This window comes from Meleagris gallopavo, chromosome 3 (genome assembly GCF_000146605.3).
Source record: "Meleagris gallopavo isolate NT-WF06-2002-E0010 breed Aviagen turkey brand Nicholas breeding stock chromosome 3, Turkey_5.1, whole genome shotgun sequence".
NCBI classification, from domain to species: domain Eukaryota; kingdom Metazoa; phylum Chordata; class Aves; order Galliformes; family Phasianidae; genus Meleagris; species Meleagris gallopavo.
In genome coordinates, this window is record NC_015013.2 from 64,540,759 (window position 1) to 64,563,199 (window position 22,441).

A 22,441-nucleotide genomic window follows, 5' to 3' on the forward strand; every position below is an offset into this window, starting at 1 on the left:
GCTGAGACTCCAGTTCCAAGCACTGGGGCCACAAATCACTCTGCAGCTGCCAGAATCAGGGACAGAAGAGCATCATCTGGGTTTACATTCTAGTTTTTAGCACTTGCTACGTTATTCATGAATGGTTTTAGGGGAACACTTGACAAAACATATCTTTTTCATTCATCTGCAGTGAACTTTGAAACTGTACTTTCTCTGACAACTCACAAACTTTATAATTAAAATTACATTCATTTTATAGGCTTCAAACATAGAACCTTTCCTCCCCAAACACAATAAATTGGGTATTTTCCCCCTAAGTTTTGGGTGACTCTGTGAGCAAAATCATATTGGCCTTTCATGATTCATAGGAGACAGGTCTTTGTTTTCATTAATTTTACCACAGTTTAGTTATCTTAAACACTTCATCACCTTAACATAATTGCCCCAAAATGACTAAACTTCTAGCTATAACTTGTGCAGAGTAGGATCAGTAGATAACTACTGAAGAAGAGATGAACTGCACAGCATGGGGTCACTTTACACAATGCAGTGAGCCAGGAGAAAAGGCTGAAAGAATCAAGAAGCTGTTCCCTGTCTTGAAGAAAAAATGGCATTGAGGGCATGATTAAGTGATGGGACTCACCAGCTCAGGTTGACAATCAAACTTGGTGATCTTGAAGGTCTTTAATAACCCAGATGATTCTATGATTCTATACTTCTATTCAAATGAAAGCAATAACAGAAATGAAGATCATTGTGTTGAAAAAAACAAGACAGGACATTTAGACTCTGCTGAGAATGATTTGCAATATCGAGCATTTCTCACACTACTTTCACCCAACCATCTGCAGCTATCTAAATCTGGAATCAATGGGGAATGCTTGGGTCTTTTTTCTGCCTGCTTTTATCCCTAACCTTGCAACCCATACCAAAGAATTCTTGCAATAATCAGAGTTAATGCAGAGAATTTGTTCTGCTTGCTGTGGGAAGTTGGAAGTTGGACTGAAAAAGGGTAAGGTATTGTTTTTACTGAGGTAAAAAACAGCTTCAGAGGCAAGAAAACAGGAGGGAAATAGCTACTGTCAATTCTCCCAGGGAGCTCTAGCAAATACAGTATGCATATTTTAGTGAGCCACGTAGCTAACAAAAACTAACGAAAGGAGAGCTGATTCCATCCAGTGAAGAGCAATGAATTTTAATTTAACTAAATAAGCAACATTTCTTAATTGCAACCAGCTTTGGAAAAGAATTTTTGAATGGAAATTGTTATTTCGTCCATCATCAATGAGTTGTTGTACTTGAGAACAAAATGTTAATGAAGGAAGTTAAAGGCCATTGCATCAAGTTTCAAGAATATATACATAAAAGTTGTGATAACAATTTATATCTCAATTATTTACTTCAGGCTTAATGCTGGATTCCTTGCTCATTCCTTTTGTATTAAGAATTTCCATTGAACTCAGATCCAATTGTCATGGTGGTCTCTTAGTTATCTCCCTGAGAAATGGTTTCAGGCCTAAACTCTTTATTATTAAAAAGACCAGGAACTCTTCAACTGTCATTAAAACTGTTAACAAGATTCAAATACCTTCACAAACTCAGTAGGGGTGGATGAGAAGGTCACTGTCCTTTACTCTGGAAGACAAATGACCCTTCTGTAGTATTTAGCAAGTTAAACCCACAAAGAGAAAACACAAGTTGGTCACAGCAAGGCCTCAACTAAAATTGATGGTTACTTCAAATACTACTCTAAGTCTGGAAAAGACAAGACTTCCCCTTTTGCTCCTCCTGTAAGAGTGCTTGCACCCTTCAGCACAAGGTATGAGCAGACATGGAGGAAAGCAGCATTATGGATCACACCAGAGTGAAATCCAAAGCATGTGAGAATGTCCTGAGAGACCTGTGCACATCTGAATCAGACAACACAGCACAAGGCAGGAATTGTACAGGTATGATAACTTCAAGCAGTGAGTTCACAAGGAGTACCACAGCCTCTGGTATGAGACAGTAGCCCAAATCTGTGGAACATGTAGGGTAGCAAGGCTTACAAGTAAGCTGGAAGTTGGGTACTAATCTGCACAGGCATTTATGAAAATCCTAAGCATCTACCTTTCTGGATGATTTCAGATTCAATGACTTGCTGCAAGCATCCATTGTGCCTGTGTCAGCTTTGAAAATGGTATTTACATACATTATATAATTTGACCTGTGGTCCTGCTGCAAGGAATGTGCAAATACACAAAATCAGTTCAAAACTACAGCTTTAACTTGAAATTCAGTGAGGTACAAATTTTGCTCAGATTCGCATACCTATCTCAGTAATAATATCCTGTCTTTGACTGATTTCCAAATCCAGCCTTTAACAATGCAAAATGAGTGCCTACTGTAGAGAGAGGCCTAAGCTCAACATCAATCCCAATACCGGTGTGAAAATTTGGTTTAGACCCACCTCTGCCTACAGTTCATAACCACAAGTGAAATATAGAGGCACAAGTAAACCTGACTTGAGTGTCCAGCAGGACTTCCTCTGAAGTGTATGCCTGTATTACTGGAAATGGGAAACATCCAGAAATGCCCAACAGTACAACATTCAAATCACTCAATTGATCAAACGGAATGTTTAACCACTAAACAGATGTGGGAAGAAAAAGAAAAAAGAAAAAAAGAGCGATCAGTTGTGTAACCACTGTATTCAGAAAGAAGTAGAAACATACTACACTCTGTGTGAGGTCTTATTACATGGTCATCACAGAGAACAAGTTAACATACCTAAGTCCTGCCAAAACTGCAAGCCAAGTGTACTACAGCCATGCAGGGGACAGTGGGCTCTCCCTCATGACTTTTTTCATTTTAGAATCACAGAATCCTGAATTGGAAGAGACCCTGGAAGGATCACTGAGTCCAACTCTCGGCACCACATCTGTACTATCTGTTCACCATGGAAGCTGCCAGGGGCGTTTCCTACTGTACACATGCTACCTGCAACATACGTTTTGCCTCTGTAACAAATGCAGGCTCACATTATTCATCTGTAAAGAGTTTCTCTGCTCTTTGAATAAAAACAAACACTCTGAATAACTTACTACACTTACATGGTCACCAAAAATAACTTTAACTAATCTAGCTGCAAAACAATGACTAAAATACCACAGTCACTTAAAAAATAACAATTTCACCAAAGATGAATTTTTCTTTAAACAACATCTGGGGCAAAGTCTGCAAAACAATTAATTGATAGCATACATCAATATGAAGAGAGCACTAAAAATGCTCCATTCAGACTTTGTAAAGGCTTGCTTGTAAAGTATTTTTGTTTAATTATCACTGGTAATTCGAAGCCCAAGCCTTGAAAGAATCTGAGCTAAACACCTGTTGGTTTTTTTTTTTTTCAGTGACACTGAACTGCTGCTTATCAATTACAAATATATTTAGAATTATAATGCAATTTTTTTTAGCACTTTTCCATACACTGGTCGAATAACTTAATATTAAAGGCTTACAATAGAACACGACAGAGATCATATACAGTTTAGTAGAGTTTAAATTAAATCATCACATTTTAAATACAAGTTCCCTGTAACTAAAGAAGTTCAAATAAACATTCAAAAGACTAAATAACATGTTTTTACATTTACAAATGAAACATCATACGAGTATTTATTGATTTTTTTAAAAATCCAAAAATACATTGTAACAGAACAGAATGTATATGTTCTTCAATAAAAGACAAAACTATGGTTATCATCTGGACCATAATACAAATACATGCTAAAAATTTAAAAATCATTTGGGTCACCCGGGGAAACATGAAACAAGCTATCTGTTTGTAAATGCAGTAGTTTTCTACTTGTAAATACATCTGAGAAAATTAACCTGTAAAGAAATAGGCTTTTAGACTCTTGAACACAAAGAGCTTTCTAGACTGAAATGGTGAAGAGACCTGTGATATGCACCTGCCAGGCCACTAAGCCATTTCCCACAGAGATTCTGTTCACCGCTCCACCTCAGCTCAGGGATCCAGCAGTGTCAGAGTTTCACATCAATACCAGACTTATCCAAGCATGGTGTTAGAAAGCATTCTAATATGATGTAAAAACAGCAGTTACATACACGAAAGATATATGCCAATAATAGACATTCTCTACCAAACTTCTTGATTTGTATCAGGGCAGGTAAAATGTATTAGTCTAGTTTATGGACTAACTGGATTGTATTTTTGGCTCAAGGTAAGACCCTTTAAAAACAATCTCTACATTAGCAACCAGAATCAAAGCATGAAAAACAAACAAACAAACAAAAAAACAACAAAAAAACCCACACACAAAAATCAGGACAAACAACTAATCGTTTTACAATCACCACATACTGCAGGCAAATAGGAATCAAAACAATAACACAAATTGTGCACTGGTTCTATGAAAATAAAGCGTTACGAGTCGACACAAGCAATCTGACAAGATGTGAAAGCAGGCAGTGAAAGCATCAGGGATTGAATTTCTTTTCATCAGAATTCATCTGTTTCTACTGCAAGGCAGGTAACAAGTGGAACTCAGAAAACCGAATTCCTCTTAGCAGCTTAAACGCATACTGTGAGGCTTAGATTTTATTGTTTCTTCTATTAAGAGAAATTCAAACAATTGAATCAAAAATTACATTTTAAAAATGAAAGCCAATAGAAATCTGAATGAATGTACATTTTAGACAGAAACAATGTTAGGTCAAATCTACAACGGGTGATCGCTGATGTCCGCAAACGTTTTTTGACTATGCTGCTTATGTCAATAGAACTTCTGACACTATTTCCATAATCCTAGCAGCCTCTTTTAAATCATTTCCAACAACTGTATACTTTGTAAATTACATGGGCTTTGATGAAAAATATCATTATCAGGCATGCAAAAATTCCAACAGAAACCTTCCATTTCCATAATTTGGTTACATGTTCAAATGACATATGCTACAACACACAAAACCAACTTTTCCAAATGAAATAAATTCACAACTCTGAAAAGGAACAAACAAACAAACAAAAACAAGGAGAAAAGCCTCTAAGACAGGAAGAAGAATGTTTCTACATAATTGGTCCTGTCCTTCAGTGGTGCAACATAGTAACATGAGCTACCATACAGATATGTATGTAATTTTGCATGTAATGGTGTTCGGGAAGATTTCATTCTCCATCTTCCACACTGCAGAAATGACGTAACGTACTACAGAGGCTTTCATTGTCTTACAAAATATATGGTGTTTGCCATTGTTGGATACAGATCACCAGTGCTGAAGGACCAGCATGCTGACTCAGCATAGTACATCTTACATTCTCTAGCACTGACTGTGATATAAAAACCAATCTGTTCTGCACTAATACCAAACCTGCTCCTAGGTCGCACCTTCTGATTGAAACTCTTTTCTACAGGTGACTGTTAACAGGTGCAGTGTGGGAAGCAGAGGAACAGTTTTAACAACCCAACCCAGAGGACAAATGCAGAGTTAAGGGAATGCATTAGTGTCGTCTGGATCCGAGTCCATGAGAAACCAATGTCAGAGCAGTTTGTAAGGCTTTGAATGCCAAGAGGTGAGACACTCAAAGATTTCAAGCAGAAGCATGATTTGAGCCTGTAATTCCTTATAGAGAATAAGCAACGGAGAGAAAGACAGGCTGTAGTAAAGTGAATGGAAGGAAGGAATAAAAAAGAGGAGGGACATATGTAATGTATACTGGTGCAGGGTTGTATCTCCTGGACCCAGAAACTGCCTTAGACACGAGCTAATTTTACAAGATAAGTTACATGCATGCCCAATTCAAGAGGGCAAGAGTAAAACCCTGATGGCAACGCTATGACTCTGGCTGGAGAGCTTCATTTTCCCCCTCCCATACCTGAAAGCCTTGAATCCTTGCCAAATACTCCAGCTGTTTTGAAGGCTGCACTGCAGAACAGGGGGAAGCAGGAGATATTCCTTTTAGACCTATGGCTTCGGCAGTCGGGGATGTTCCATTCATGAGAAGTTCCCTGGCAATTGTAGCTGTGCTATTTGTTGTAGGAGATATGCTGAAGAAAGAGCTAGAAGTCTGGCTCATTTCTTTGGGTGACAAATAGCTTACAGTGGTACCAGGGGCTGATTTGTTGCGGCTTGCTTCCATCTCTTGATAAACATCAGGAGAGAGATGGAGTATTCCCTTTGGTGCTGAAAGTAAAAGCAGAGATCATTCTTATTATGCTAGAACAGTCTTGGAATGTAGACAATTTTCATTAACATACTTTTCACCAGAATACAAAGTAAGCACTTAAATGCAGTATCTTTTTTCCACAGTAATTGTAAATGAAATTACCTAATTGTTTGGAAGCAAAGCAGACCTGAAGTGCTCCTCTTCTTCCTCCCTCCTCCCCCCAGCCTTTTTAAGTAGTTAAAAACTTCTGGACTTCAAAACTGTGGCAAGCACAGAATACACAATGTGAATAAATAAGGTTCTGAGTTCTGCAAACCATGAGGAACAGCTGCTGCTTCAGAATAGTAGCACTATCATTATTTCGGTACAACCTTCTGCTTCCTACCTGATAGAGTAATTTAGGCTGTTGTTTGACAAATACTCTAAACTAGTCTGTGTCAGCACATCACCATCAGAAGTCGTTCTTCCCTCTCCCACCTACAGATGTTGTTTGTTCTCTCCAGCTGCTCTACTGCCTGTGCCAGCACAAGCACCTGTAAGACCATGCAGTGACACTCATGAGAACGAGCAGTTGGAGTCAAAAGGAGGGCAGGACAGCTCCTTGTAGTAGCTGCAGTGCCTCAGGAGCTGGCTTAAAGCATCTGCTGAATTACCACAGCAGCCTGAGCTTAATTAATCCTAAATGGCCTTGCAGCCACATCGTTCCTGTGCTCATGACTCCTATGCAACTGCCTGCCCTTCAATCTTTTTTAATTTTTGTAACATTTAGCTGCACATACAGCATCCTATAGTTTGCGTTGTCTTGGACCACGCTCACACTGAGCATAGAAAGTATGCAAGTGTCATTGTTAATATAAAAAAAATTAAAGCAAACGTTACAGAATTACATTCATTCATGTGAATTGCAGGAAACATTCAAATATTTCTAGTGACATCTGAACTAGGAGCAACGGGTCCACATTTCAAATATTTAATATTTTTAGAGAACATCTTGATCCCAAACATCCTCAAAAACAGGAACAAGTACTTAAGCAGTTTTGATAATATTTTTGTGTATAAAAATGTGCAGAATTAGGGACAAAGTTTGCTGATTTTATACACAATGAAATATTTGTTGGAAGCACAAGTACCTGGTCTGCTGATATAAGAGGAAAACTTCTTTCTCATCGTTATTAAATTGAAAAATGAGCTTGAAATGTTTAATTTCATAATAGCACACTGATTTTCTAGTGTACACCTGAAGAAAACATCTGTGAACTCGAGCCATATGGCATTTCATTTTAGAAATGACAAACTTATTTTTCAACTAATGTAGTTATCTCAAGAGAAACCAAAGTATTCAATGCTTAATTCACTTGCAATACATATTAAAGTCATCTCAGACTGAAAAATAAATTCAAAGAAGAGAAATAATTTCCAGTTTCCTGCAAAGGACTATTCTGCTCCAAGAAGTCCAAGTGGTATTCTTAAGTGAAATGTCTACTACAAAAAGACTTTGAAAATATTACCAGTGATTAATATTCTCATTTTCAACCACACGGTGAAAATTGAACTTCCTCACTGCTGACTCAGCAAATTGCTTACAGGTGAATCTTTTAATCGATTTACTCACACATTTGGCTTTTAAATTAACAGTGATTTCAAAGAGTTGGAAAGTCAGCTTATACCCTTCACAAAGCTCTGGAAAAGTTCTGTGAAGGATCTAGCCATGGGGCTACGCAAACCTAGTTTGGAGAGCGCGGCTGTTCTCTTTAAGAACATGCGGATGGAGGATAGAGCTCTGCCTCGTCAATATCTCAGTTTCAGAGAGAAATGCTGCTGCCACTGCACCCAGCACTGTGCCAGCACCGAGGCAGAGCTGGATGCACCTGTACCACGTGCCTGCTGCTTGACCTGCCTGTGTGGGGCTGAGGAGTCCTAAGAACAAGGGTGATCTTGCGCTGAAATCCAGAGCTAAGAACAAATTCACAACAGTACTACTGGGGAAGGATGGAGGACGGGGTCTCCAAAGTGTCTTTCTCTCCATCTGAGACCAAGGTAGAATATAACCTTGCAGAGAACAGCAGCTGTGTAAACACCCATTATTATTCTATAGTGCATAATCATCATGTAATAGAGTGGAAATATACCCTTTTTCTGAGGCTACAGCCTCCAAGGCTTATCACTGATCACACTTACATATAGTTTTATACAAGAGACAATATGAATGAAATTAAAATAGATACTATAGATTCTGGTAGTTGAGGTCAGGGTTCAAAAACAAACACAAGGACACTGAGTGACAGGTTGTCTGGCCCCTCCTAAGAGCTGGCCCACTGTATGTCTGATTTTCAACACGTACTTGAGAAACAAAAATCAAAATTGAACACAGTCTATAACAACTTTAAAAATAATGCATTAGTTCTCCAGAAAATAAAGATCATGCAACATTTAAAAAAAAAAAAATTCAAGACGTTTAAAACCAAATCCAGTACAGCAGATGTCTGTTCCATTGATGTAATATTACTTAAAACAAACATTTTACATGCTTTCTCAGCCATCTCACTGTTTTTACATGATCCACCCAAATGTCTAACTGCTGTCTGGAACAATGGTTTGGAATACTTCCAGATTACTAAGCTCTCTAAATGTTAAAATAACTAATATGCAGCATATGATGAATAAAAAGATATTGAGCAAAGTATAGCAAATGCATCTAAAGCACTGCCTTTACGCTAATGGTGATGTTAAATTAATAATAGTACTTCTACACTTATGCAACACCTTTCAGCTACAGACTTCAAAGTGCTTTATAAGCAATAATTAATTTAAATCATACATTGGCTCAGAGAGCAGATATTATATTACAGTCATTGATTATTTCTGGAAACAAAGTAATGTAATATTCCATTACAATATAGCCATTACATTAATATAGTTGCAAGCAATTAAGATTTTATATTCAGGCCCCATGTTTCATGGAGCCTCTTAGAAACTTGCTGTAAAATCCAATAAAATTTGCTCTCTTTGAAAACGTCTATCAAGAACGTAGGGTTTTTTTGGAACTCATTATGTATTTGTAACATATTATTACGTTTTTTTTTTTTTTAATATCATGCCTCTGTTGTCTGCTTACTTCAACTCTGTTGAATCCTTCAAGGATATATAATAACATCTTAGTCACTGTGGTAACTATGCTATCACAAAACAAGGAGTATGACATCAATAGAGGAATAAGAGTCAGACCAAATCTCTCCAGGAATTTTCATAATTAGTCTTCAGACAAGCACTTTAATAAAAAACATGGGACAAAGAAATCTTTTGCTCTAACATTTCCTTGTGTTGCAGGAGAACATCTCTAGGTGAATACTTTCATATATCTGCTAGTCTTTCTCTCCCTCCTCCCCCCCAGAAAAAAAAAAGATTTTTATGTCTCTGCCTTTATGGGATTATCCCATACTGACTTTTTCAAAGGTAACATCACAACTATTAAGAGTCACAGGCACTGTAATTCTACCACTTAGACCAACAACACTGCACCTTCTGCTGGACATAACTAAGAGGTACATTCATGAAACATGTTAAAATAATTTTCATTTATATTATTTAAACTTGTGGGCAAATGTGTTACCAAAATATCCAAGCAAGAGATGCAACGTAATCACTAACATTTGAAAAACATGTCTTACTCATCCTTGGCAGTAATTGCTAGCAGTCTCTTACAAGCTTCTATAGTCTCTGAAAACTCCAAACCAAAGACCTCTCTCACCTAAGAATAAATCTCATTATCCTCTGTCTAGTTTTGCTGTCACAACTGCAACACAATTTAGACTCCAACGCAAATGTGTGATGCAAAATGGCTTATCCTTCATGAGTCTGTCCCTTGAAGTGCATCTCCGTACTTTGATTCCACTTCTTTTTATAGCAGCAGCAGTGGCAGTCTTCAAAAGATCTGCTGAAGTGGTGCTATTTTTAACCCTAATCCTTTCTCCATAGGGTCTCCCTGCCAGAGGGGACAAGGGCACTTTTCTGCAAATGGGCTGCCACCATACAACGGCTTTGGACCTTCACTCCACATAAGCAATGAACAATGGTATAATTCAGTATTTGACTTGCTCATAAATTGTTTAACACCGTTATCTCTGAAATAACTCTGAAAATAACTCATCAATGGATTTAAAAAAAAAGTAAAAGATTGTTCACAGAGATTATCAGTATTTCTTGGAACTGAATAAAAAAACTCAATCAATAACCATCCAACAACTTTGTTTCACTGTATGTTACCCATATTCAGATTGAATAAAGCCTTCCACTGCGCTGCTAGAATATGTTGCAAAACTTTGAACTAAGATATTAACTAAGAAAAATTAGACCCAAATCCAACTCTGATTTCATTATTTTTTAAGTTAAAATGGACAAAATCTTAAGACACATGGAGAATTTTCACTTGCTACAATTCCTCCACAGAACTGGCATGTTCTCATCTTGTCTTATAGTCCACTACAAATTCACCGGGAGCAAAAAAAGAGAATTTATGTAAATAACTATTTCAATAACAAGATCGAAAAATATAAATACTATCATAAAAAGTAATTATCTTTCCATACTTCACTCGTTGTAAATAAGCCTATTTATATACTGAAATATTTTCCAGTTTTATTACCTCAGCAGGAACACAGAAAACATCAGTCAAACAAGTGAATAGGCAAATAGTATGTCCATTATGTTTTCAGTAACAGTCTACACACAGTCTTGGCTGGAAAAGCCAAGATTCAATCATTATCTACTTATCACAGCTATCTGTGGTATTTCTAAGTCAGCAGCTACTGCAATATTCAGATGAGAAAAAATGTTTTGTCATTACACAATGTCCTTCCATCAATGATCTCGTCTATACGACCTTAAACAAACATGTTATATAAAGACACTTGTTAAAATTCTAGCTTACTTAACCTTAAAATAACCATGACATTTAAGTAGAAGCTATTCAGTTCTTCATGAGGTTAGGTCTTGATAGACAGACAGACAGACAGATTGATTTTACTAAAACTCTTTTTCCGTACATCCAAATTGAAATTGTAGTATCACAGGAGACTTAAACTGTTTATATTTTATGTAATAATTGATGTTAAATTCTAATGATAAAAGTCCTTTGAAACATGTCACAGCTCTACTTTGGAAGATTATGGGAACATGCAATTTTGCTAAAAATAAGACAATCTTTGTAATGGGAAATTTCTACAGATATAATATGAAATATTCTAATAGACACAAGCAAAACACCTACACCATTATTTCTACACTATAATTTCTGCACAGTAAGGATTCAACAATATAATGGTGTCCCATGCAATCTACAATCTAGATGAAGCAGGTTCTGAAAAGAACCAATATATAAATGCAGAATGATACTATTCCTATTAGTAAATGAAGCTAGTGAGCTGACAGATCATGGTGCTTGTAAAAGCAGCAAGAAAGTAATCTTTGAGGATGTGAAGCAATTAGGAGAGTGCCTAAGTACAACCAGACAGTGACCTGTGCAGGCAACACTATTCATTAACAGATTAAGAAGGGAATAATAACTGTGATGATGAAAACAAAGGCATGACCTGTATATAGAAGAGATGAAAGAATGAGCAAGTCTGAAAGACAAGGATAGAGAGGTTGCTGAAGCTAAGAAGGTCAAGGGGGACATCAACAAACACAGGTATGAGTGAAGATGAAATCAGAGGAGGAGAAAGTGGTGGGGGAGTGGAAGTCATAGGGCTAAGATGTTTGATGTAAGTAAAGAGAATGGAGGGGAGAATGGAAAATTAAGTCTTGGTTCTGACAGCAAGAACTCCTCAGTTCAAGATCTTCAACGAAAATATTACTCTAGACTAATGGCAGTGTAGCTGGTGGGTTCCAGGTGAAAAAAGGGTAGGGATGGGAAAAAGACAAAAGTGAAAGTATTTACAGAAATGCAGTATTGAGGTTAACTGCGGGGTACTGCTCAGTTTGCTTGGCTGAACAAAGAAGATTAAGTGCAGATCATTTTCAGAATTAGATTCTTAAATCTGAATTTGAGAGTTAACATCAAGAAAGAGCTTTGAGCTAATATTTCACACTCAGTTTTTTTCAAAGGAAAGGACTAGCAACCTTGAACAAACATAATTCATTAGGAAATTTGGAAGACTTGGAAAAGCAAAAGCTGAATTTCTCTGAAATTAACTACTCAGACAGTTACTATCTACTGTCACGGTGGCAGTTCTCTCTTACCCATTTATACATTACAGGCTTTGTGGTTAAGCAATCTCCTAGCTAAGACTTGGGTTCTTTCTCAGCCTCAGAACATTTAAAATATTGCTCTCACAGCCCAAGTGTATGTTTCTCATCTACACTTAATCCATGCTATTCAAGAACCAAGGAACAGGTTGCTTGCAACATTTTTGTTTAACCTGTACCTAAAATACACAGAAGGTATTTTGTGCAAACCACTGCAATACATAACTGCACCTTCACTTACAAATGTTTTAATCAACAGATAATCAATACTACAATGTTGTGATTGCTTTAGATCATACTTTCTCTGTGGATTTATTGCATTTTGACAACATCTGATCCTTGAATCTCTGTCCGCAGATCATAGTGATTATTAGATACGCATCTCCACACAGAGGTTTCCATTATCCAGATTACTCTGTACCTTGTGAGTACTCTCCTTCTAATGAAGAAGGAAACTGAACCTACATCGTAAGCCTCTCAACTTTCTGGATGCATGTTTAAAACACTAGGTATGCTAGAAATATACATCTATATTCAGCAATGATGGTATCACATCTGAAGACGCAAAACTTGCATTATTTTTATTACTTAACCAAGCATCTCAAAAGGAGGAATGGAGGAGGACCAACAGTCTCGCACACCTCTGTTGTGCCCAAATCCCATATCACATACAGACACATTAATTTGAAGTCTTCCAGAAAAAACAGTACTTAGTACTGAGTAAAAATGCATACAATGCACTGGAAATCACCTCTGAAATACCCCAGAAGGAATTAAATGTTTCAGCAAAATATAAAACAGATAAATTTCATTTTAAAATGTCTGAAGTATAAAATAAAAACTTTACACCCAAGTTGTACACTTCTGTTACCGTTCATAGAAATATAGAGGTATTAAATTAACTACTGTAAGGCTTCATCCAAATCCCCAGCTGGAAAATAAGCATACAGAGGACTATTTTAAAAAGTTTTTATAAAACCACCAAGTGCCAGAACTATGTAGTTCACATAAATTTTATTTCCTCCAAAGTGAAGATACTCCCATATAAAAGTTGATAACTTATTTATTGTGCTCCTATTTCCCCACCTCCCTCCCCCTACTCCCCCCCCCCAAAAAAAACAAAAAACCAAACCCTGAGATTTCTAAATACAAATTTGAATGTAACCATACAATTAGGGTTTACATTAAGGCCATTTATGGACAAATGCTGAAATTTCTCATTACAGATTTAAGAAACTTCTGAATATCTAATTGTTTTTTCTTTCACAGCTTGTTTTCTACTGAGAACAATTGCAAGAGATCAAGTATCTTTGTTCCTTAGGAGATCATCTGCTCCTGCTGCTCATTTACCATCTGAAATCATTGTCATCTGTTGGTGACAATCTAACCATCTTCACAGTGACTAACTGTGATGTCACAAACAAATGATTATGATTTCAGGTGGTGAACAAACAGCAGGAGCAGATGTACTTTGAAGAACAAAGATTGTAAAGTCACACAGGAATCCCTAGTAATAAAATGTTAGGCAATAAAAACAAAAAGTCTGTCCTTTACAGAGAGGTAGGCTTGTTCTGAATGTAGTTGTTTTATCATTAGTTTTTTAATATTTACTTTGTGGACACTAACATTTCTGGAAATAGATAAAGGAAATCTAGTCCATGAAAACTGAGAGTAGGACAACAAAGAAAAATTATGAAAGCAATTTTTTTTCCTTTTTAGAAATATAAAAGAAACTCAAAATACTTTTCCTTTGAATTTTACACAATTTTGTTCTTCATTTTTCAACGTTTTATGCCTCATCTACAGATTCTTCTAGAACACATGCTGTATGACATGTATGATTATCCCTATCCAGAAAAACAAAACCAAAAGCTGAATGTTCCCAAGAGAGTACAGTTTGCATTAGGACTGTTTATTGGACTGTTTATTTGTTTCACATTTTGTTTTTGTGTACTTGCTTAAGTCAAATCCTAAGAAATAAATGAGCATCCTGTTGACAGTAAACATCTTCTACATGAGCTGCAAATATTTGCGTTGTGCTCAAAGAATACTGGCTTCAACATCACTTCCAGGAGCATCACGGAAAAATCTCACTCATATCTCTGTTATTCCACGTGTGGAAGATGTCTAAGATCTTCCAAGCAAAGGAACAAATAGGTACTTGTTTCAAGTCATCCTTGGGATTGTGAAATGAAGATGAAAGGTAAAGAAGTAAATCAATGGGAAGAAGCTTTGCCAATGAGTAGGAGGAACAGAAATGAAGTCTGCTGCAACAGTAGCTACAAAAGCACATGAGGTAGGGGAACAGGAGAAATTTCAAGGACATGTAACAGGAAATACTAAAAACAGATCAAGTATGTAGGAGGATAGACTGAAGGGTATTTCTCAGCCAAAACAAACTACATAATGAAAGCACAATGGAATCTGCTCTTCAACTCCACTAAAATACATAACTTTTTTGATTCTGTTGTACTACAATGTACAACTTCACTTTACTATTTCAGTTTTATTTCACATAGTTTTACATTAAAATATAGTGCATTATGTACACAAAGAAAGAGTACCTGCCTGCCAAAGGAAACTGATGAATAATATGCTGGGCTAACAGGATACAGTAACTTTACTAGGATAAAATTACTAGAAATCCAAATAGGAGATGCCAAATTGTAGATGCAGCGATCTTAGAGCCTATCCTAGGTTTTCAAGACCACTTAAAATTAAATTTTAGGATTACAACAAATGCAAACATCAAGTGAATACTGCATAGGTATTCAAAATCTTCCTCTTTTGTAAAATGATAGCACAGTCCCTCCGAAAACAAAAATGATACACTTTAGTCAGCTAATTAACATGGATGAGTCCTCTAGACTAGAAAAAGGAGTAAAGGACTCAGGGGATTAAGCGCATTTTCTTGTTGGTGTAATGGATGGTAGTAGATGGTCATCCTATTATCTGTACATATCTTTGCTACAAGGCATGGTGAGGATAGCAGAGAAAAGCTTGAGGTCTTATTTTGCTGTCCTAAACTTCAATATCTTAACACTTGAAGATGTTAACATTTGTAGATGGTAACAGGCCATGTCCCTACAGATTTTGACAATACAAACAGTTCTGGTAAGGACTTCCTTCAAGATAGGGCTTGAAGGAAGCAATTAAAACTAAGTCTTAGATCCTGTAATATCCTCCATTTCAGGGAAAAAACAATGGCATATGTTGAACCAAGGTCACTACAAATACTGGTAAGTCTTTGGGATAAATTGAAGCACAAATTATTCCTCAATTCTTCCCCAGGTCCAGCAACTGAAAAGACTCCATATATACTTGAAGACCACTGAATTCCCTTAAAAACTACATTTAGGACTAAGTCAGATTTGAATTCAGATGTGTAACAAAAAAAAAAAAAAAGACAGCTAATATACTTTCACCTCTATTACAATTCATAGTTTAGAGATGATATTTGAGACTCTTATGAAGTTAAAAAATCAACATGGTTCTAGAGAAGAATAAGGTACTCATGGAAAAGTGAAGAAAATGCTATTTATATGACCTTTGCCACACTACAGCAAGTCCAGAGCTGGGAAAAATCATAGAATAATGGGATGGTTTGGATTGGTAGGGAACTTAAAGATCATCTAGTTCCAGCTCCTGCCAGGGGCAGGGACAAGTCCCACTAGACCAGGGACCAGACCAAAGCCCCATTCAGCCTGACCTAAAACACGTCCAGCGATTCAACAGTTTCTCTCAGAGACCTATGCTGACAGACCCTGTCACCACCCTCACAGTAAAGAATTTCTTTCTTGTATCTAACTTAAATCTACCCGCTTCCAGTTCAAAACCATTACCCTTTATCCTATCACTGCACTCCTCGATAAAAGAATCTCTCCCCATCTTTCCTGTGGTTCCCTTTAGGTACTGGAAGGCTGCTATACAGTCTCCCTGGAGCCTTCACTTCTTCCAGCTGATCAACTATCTCATCTTGTCTTCATTGGAAGGTACATTCAGCCCTCTAATCTTCCCTGTGGCCTCCTCTGGACCTGCTCCAGCATGTCCATGACTTTCTTAAGTAGGTGGGCCCCATAAGAGTGGAACAGAAGCGATAAATCATTTTCTTAGCCAGCTTAATCTATCAGAAAGACCTACAGGCTTGTCCTATTTGTTAGCAACTGTAGTATCTGCAGTGAAACTGAAGTTGGCCTTCACCAGCAAGGTCTCCCATGCTTTGGATGCATAGACAGGTCTCAAGGAGGAAGACAGAAACAACTAGGAGTGGAAGTTGATGTGATCTCTAGAGAAAATTTCACTTCATAAAAGTCCACTGGACCAAATGAGATATATCTCTGGGTTCCAAATGAACAATCTGTTGTCTTTTGTGGCCACTATCTATCATCCTTGAAGAGCCACCCAGATCAGGGGGAAGTCTCCAACAACTAGAAAAAAGACCTCATTACCTTTATGAAAAAAGGCAAGCTGGTCAGCCTTACTTTAGTCCCTAGGCAAATCATCAGTAAGTCCTCTAAAAGCCATTACAGATACACTCAGGAAAAAAAAAAAGTTGTTGGGAAGAATCAGCATGAATTTATCAAAGACAGAATAAATACCTAAACAATAATAAATGCCCGAACAACCTGATTGTCTTTTATGATAGAAAAATTGGATTTATGAATAAAGTGAGAACAGTGGATATAATTTGCCTTGACTTTAGCAAGGTTTTGACACAGTATCCCACAGCATCCTTGTATGCAAGCTGGGATATTAGAGTCCAGGAAATGTAATTTTTAGATGATGAAAAACTGCTTGCAGGATAGTGGTATGCTTTGTGAGATCTAATAGTAGCTTTGCAATACCTAAGAAAAGGTTGATCAAAATGATGGAGTTGGGTACTTCACAGAGGGAAGGTAGCAGCAAAAGAGGAAATGATCATCATAAACAAACAGATGTTCCAACTGGATAAAAGTAAAAAATACATGAATAAATAAATCAGCGTGAGGAAAACTATACGTTGTTCTGAGAAGCTGTGGAGAAGAAGATACATAAAATACATGCAACCTTGCTGGAATGCGGTACTGACCCTGCAATTCAGATGACTTCTTTAATTCCTCAACAACCTGCAAGACTCAATTATTTAATAAAATCATGACTGATTTTATTAAATGAGCAAATAAAAATGTTGAAAATAAGGGTAAGTGAAAATCATCTTGTTCCTGCATTTATTCACATCTATATTCACACACAGGATATTTCAGAGTTAATTGATCAAATTGCAAATTTAGAGAAAACATTTCAATTGGCTTGAATAATCTAAATCCTACAGAGACTAAAAGAACCAAGAATAAATATGAATGTAAAAAACTGTACTTACTGCTACTTGTTGGCTCAGGAAACCCAACATTCTGTCCGTTCCAACTCTTGTTTTCTCCAAGCTGAAACAGGTAGAAAGAGACAAATAAGTAAAGATTAAACTACTACTTAAATAGAACACTCATATTTATAAATTTGATTGAAAAATTCTAAAAAGGGTGACTTGGGATTGCCACATCTGCTCACACATCTTTGCTAATATATCTTACTTTTGGTCTAAAGTAGGTTATTTAAGGAATGTACCCTTCATGAATAAACATTAATAACTACTGCCTAACACTGAAATATAAATATTTCTCCAAGGATTAGGCTCTACTCAATCTTACCAAATCAGAACTTAAAATTAAATGTTAAAAGCAGCTCTCAACTGAAAATATACACAGACTATAGTGAAATCACATTCTAAAACAAGAAGATCCTAATATCTGCTTATGAAAGAATGCATAAATAACGCAAAGTACTTTGAGTGTAATTTTAAAATATTTACTTGCTAGGAATCCACTTAGTTACATAAGTAAAACCAAAATAGATTCCTGTGATTTTTTTTCCTAATATATAGGGTTTTGAGGAAGGTAACTGTCTTCACAGGGATTTTGTTATAGAATCATAGAATCATAGAACTGGTTATGCATAACAGTGGGTATTATGTGATACCGGAAAAGGAAGCAATTAACATAAGATGTTCAGAATAAAACAATTCCTGAAATCTACGAAGTAAATGAAGTGTCAGTATTCTAGATTTATGTGTAAATGTAGAGAAACGTCCTCATAAACTATGAGCTATTAACTGTTGGATCAATTAATGTAATACAAATGATCCTTTTCAAATTTCACTGAGATGCAGACACAGACAGAAAATTCCCACTATCAGTACAAGCTGGGGGATGTAAGGATGGAGCACAGTCCTGCCTAAAAGGACTCTGGGGTACTGGTGTATGGCAAGCTAGATATGAGCCAGCAAAGTGACCTCGCAGCCCAGAAAGCCAACCATATGCTAAGCTGTATCAAAAGAAGTATGGCCAGCAGGTCGAGTAAGGTAATCCTGCCCCTCTACTCTGTGCTGGTGAGACCTCACTTGAAGTACTGCGTCCAGATGAGAAGTCCTCAGCACAGGACAGACATGGACCTGTTGGAGCATATTCAGACGAGGGACACAAAAATGATCAGAGGGATGGAACATCTCCCCTGTACGGATAGGCTGAGAGAGCTGGGATTGTTTAGCCTGGAGAAGGCCCTGGAAAGACCTGATAGCAGTGTTTCAGTATCTAAAGGGGGCCTGCAAGAAGGAAGGGGACAGACTCTTCAGCAGGGTCTGCTGTGACGTGACAAGGGGAAATGGTTTCAAATTAAAAGAGGGGAGATTTAGATTGGATAAGAAAAAAGTTTTTTAGGATAAGGGTAGTGAAACACTGGAACATGCTGTCCAGAGAGGTGGTGGATGTCCTTTCCCTGGAAACATTCAAGGTCAGGCTGGACGGGCCTTGGAACAACCTGATGTAGCTGTAGGTGTCCCTGTTCAGTGCAAGGGAGTTGGATTAGACGGCCTTTAAGTGTCTCTTCAACTCAGATGATTCTAGGATTCTGTGGCAGGTCTTAGAGATAGATGTCTCTCAAACTGGACACACAATTCCACAAACTTAATTTCACTTAACTTTTTTTATTCACATAATGAATAAAAATATTATAAGTATATCCAGAGAAAAGACAGTTCTTCAAAAGAATACACAATCTGAAATCTGCAAGTAGGTTTGTATTTGCAGCTGTCTGTTACAACAGCATGGTTTTAGCACAAATCCACAAAAACATGACTGCAAAATCTGCCAAATGCACTGCTACAAGATGAACAAAATTCTAACACTCTTCCCATTCCCCTCTTTTGCTGTTTATTATTTTCATCATGATGGAGAATTTAACAAGAATTCAACTGTCTGTAAATTATCCTTAGTGCTGCTGTCTCGCACAGGTGTAACGTACTCCAGTTTTCTTCTAAGAGAATAAAGATGGCAATACAAAATGAAAAGGTTAAAATATGAAAAAGTGAAAGCATTAAAACTTTCCATTCTCACCCATTAGAATATAATTCTGGTAGCTACAAAAAATCTCCCAGAGCACTTTCTCAGTACTCTGCACTTATACTACCGATTTCTTCCATAAATTGGATTACTTCAGAAAAGAAGTATATTTACATTTTCATGTTACCTGGAATAACTGTGCTAACATTGGCACCTTGCATGACTTACAGCACTCCCGGTCTTCACTGAAAGTAGGGATACCATTGTATCGTATGCATCAAAAGTTGAGAAAGAAGGAACACAGAATTTGAGAGGTTTTTGTTTTAAGGAGAGGAGGAAAGGAGATGACCAGACTCAGCAGTTATGAGTTTAGGGAGTTTCATTTTTTGAACACATCAGAAAAAACAGTGAAAATTCTCCATTTAGAGGCCAGCTTGGTCTAGCTAATCTGCATTGGGCTTCACTTGGGATGAAAAGAGACAAGCAAAAATCTGCACAGCTTTACAGTGCAATTTATACAGAAGGAATTTTACAATGGTCAAATCGGTAGAGCTCTAACAGCTGTTTTCCTTCTTCTCCAGCACCAGACATGTCTTGATTGAGGAGATTATCTGAGCAGGTCCCAGTTAGTGTTGACTCCTCAAGCAAGAATGCTACAATTTTTAGTGCTGAATTAAAGCATCCCTCAGATCAACCAGAAGGATATATTTCACTCATACTGTGTACAGATACCATGAGAATAGTTGTCAAAACACCAGTCTGACACTCCAAATTTAAACAGTGAAACAGAGTTCCAATAAACTCAAAAAACAAAACAAAACAAAACAAAAAAAAAAAGGATTTTTCTTGCACTAACTCTTTGTTTTATGTGTCCATAGTATTTTGATCTGGTAATAAGAGTCCCAAACCCAGATGGTACTACTAATCTCTCCTGCTCTATGTGTGGAGCACTTGTTTAGTTTGAGAACTGTTTTTTGTTTTTCTTTTAATCTATACGAACTATCATGTTTACATGCTTAACATGGTCAGTCTACTGTATACAGAAAATCAATTCAGATGTTCTAAAAATGTTTTATGTCCTTAAACCCAACAAAGCTATAAAAAAAAAGGTTATTTTGAATGCACCCATTTCACAAAACTTGAGTAGTCCACATTTCGTGTATACAGTATCATATATGATCATGATGTTCAGAATAATATTAGGCTTCTGTGCTATACCCCAATCCTAAGATCTCTACTTCTGCAAATATGTAATAACACTTGTTTTACTGTCTTTCTTTTTTTTTTTTTTGACAATGCATAGAATGCAAGAAAATAAAGCAGCATCACCCCTTCCCTAACCACTCAACAGCACTACAGACAGATTTATCATGTGGTGCCTATTAATGCCCAGCAGAATATCCTGTTGACCTGAGTCAACAGTTGGCTTATGCAGCCACAACAAACATTTAAGCTGTGATCAAAATATACACATGCAGGAACCCTATGTGTGTGTATGGCAGAAGCTGTCCAGAGTCCACAGCTTAGCCAAATGCCTTGCTCTGATCTTGACAGGACAAAAAGTAAAACTTTAACACCTACTTTGATTACAAAACCTTTAATCAATGAAGTCAAGATGGGCCAGGAGTGCTACTTTGCACATCACTAACAAGGAAATACATAAAATAACACACTTCAATTTAAAATATTATTTCTTTTCCAGGAAATACTGGCACACATTTTCTTTCTCAGACATTAAAAGGCTGGAAAGTCCATTATTTTTCTAGAATTATTATAGAATATATTCAATGGGAAGACAAATAGCAATGTGTACTTTATGTATGAACATTAATAACAACATTCTTCCCTATTCCAGAAGAGGTATCCTTTCATTGTACTTAAAGCAGTATAAAAGAGGAATATTTTTAAGCAGAAATATAAACACAACTTACATTACAATTTTGCACACACACTTCCTTCTGGAACCACATTTCTGTTCTCTATTGCTCTTACTGCACTTATACTGCCTGCTGCCATGAAATGAAGGCTGATCTCTGACATGCAACCCAGCAATGCAGTGCACAAGTTTAAGGTTCTGTTCATACCAAGTGATTAGCTGATATGGCTAAGAAATCTAGACAAAGGTAAAATTTGGGCATCACAATTGGTTCTCACCTTTTCTGTCTGGTCTTGAAGAGGAGTAGAGGCTTTGTAACCCAGCTGTAGCAACATTGCTTCTGCTGCATTTCTTTTAGCTATTTTCTTGTTTGGGCCTGTTCCAGTAGTAATCTCATTACCTACTTTTACCTTAAAAAGAAAATATTAATCATAATTACAAAAAATGCAAGACCCTTTAATATCACCACACAATAATCTTTTTGACCTACCATCAGCTCTTCTGATAAAGATGCAATCCTGTAAAAGTAAAAACAGTACCAAAGTGGATTACAATATTGCTTACAAACTTAAAGCTTGTTAGGATTTTTCAAGAAAGTCCACAAATTCATACCAAAGAGCTACATTTCTATTTATCTTTTTTCCACCAACATCTGTGTCAACTCCATTCTCTCTCCTGAACCTCTTCCCCAGTTATATTCCTTACTCTCTCCTAATATTAGAATAAGCTGGACTCCCTCGTACAAGCCTTCAGCAGCTCCCCAGCATCAGCAGGACAATATCCTGAACAATGGAGAGACAA

General features: G+C 36.9%; 1 protein-coding gene across 1 annotated transcript in view; it reads right to left on the reverse strand.

The window, feature by feature from the left end:
• LOC100546341 (double-stranded RNA-binding protein Staufen homolog 2-like) overlaps positions 1 to 22,071 on the reverse strand; it is a 35,686-nt gene extending 13,615 nt beyond the window's left edge. Inside the window, exons 1-3 of the mRNA XM_010709051.3 lie at positions 21,919 to 22,071; positions 17,754 to 17,814; positions 5,861 to 6,168 (exon numbers count right to left, since the gene is read on the reverse strand). Of these exons, the coding sequence (XP_010707353.1) occupies positions 5,861 to 6,168; positions 17,754 to 17,814; positions 21,919 to 21,975 (426 nt within the window). The 5' untranslated portion in view covers positions 21,976 to 22,071. The remainder of the gene's footprint in view (positions 1 to 5,860; positions 6,169 to 17,753; positions 17,815 to 21,918) is intronic.
• Positions 22,072 to 22,441: the final 370 nt, after the last annotated feature.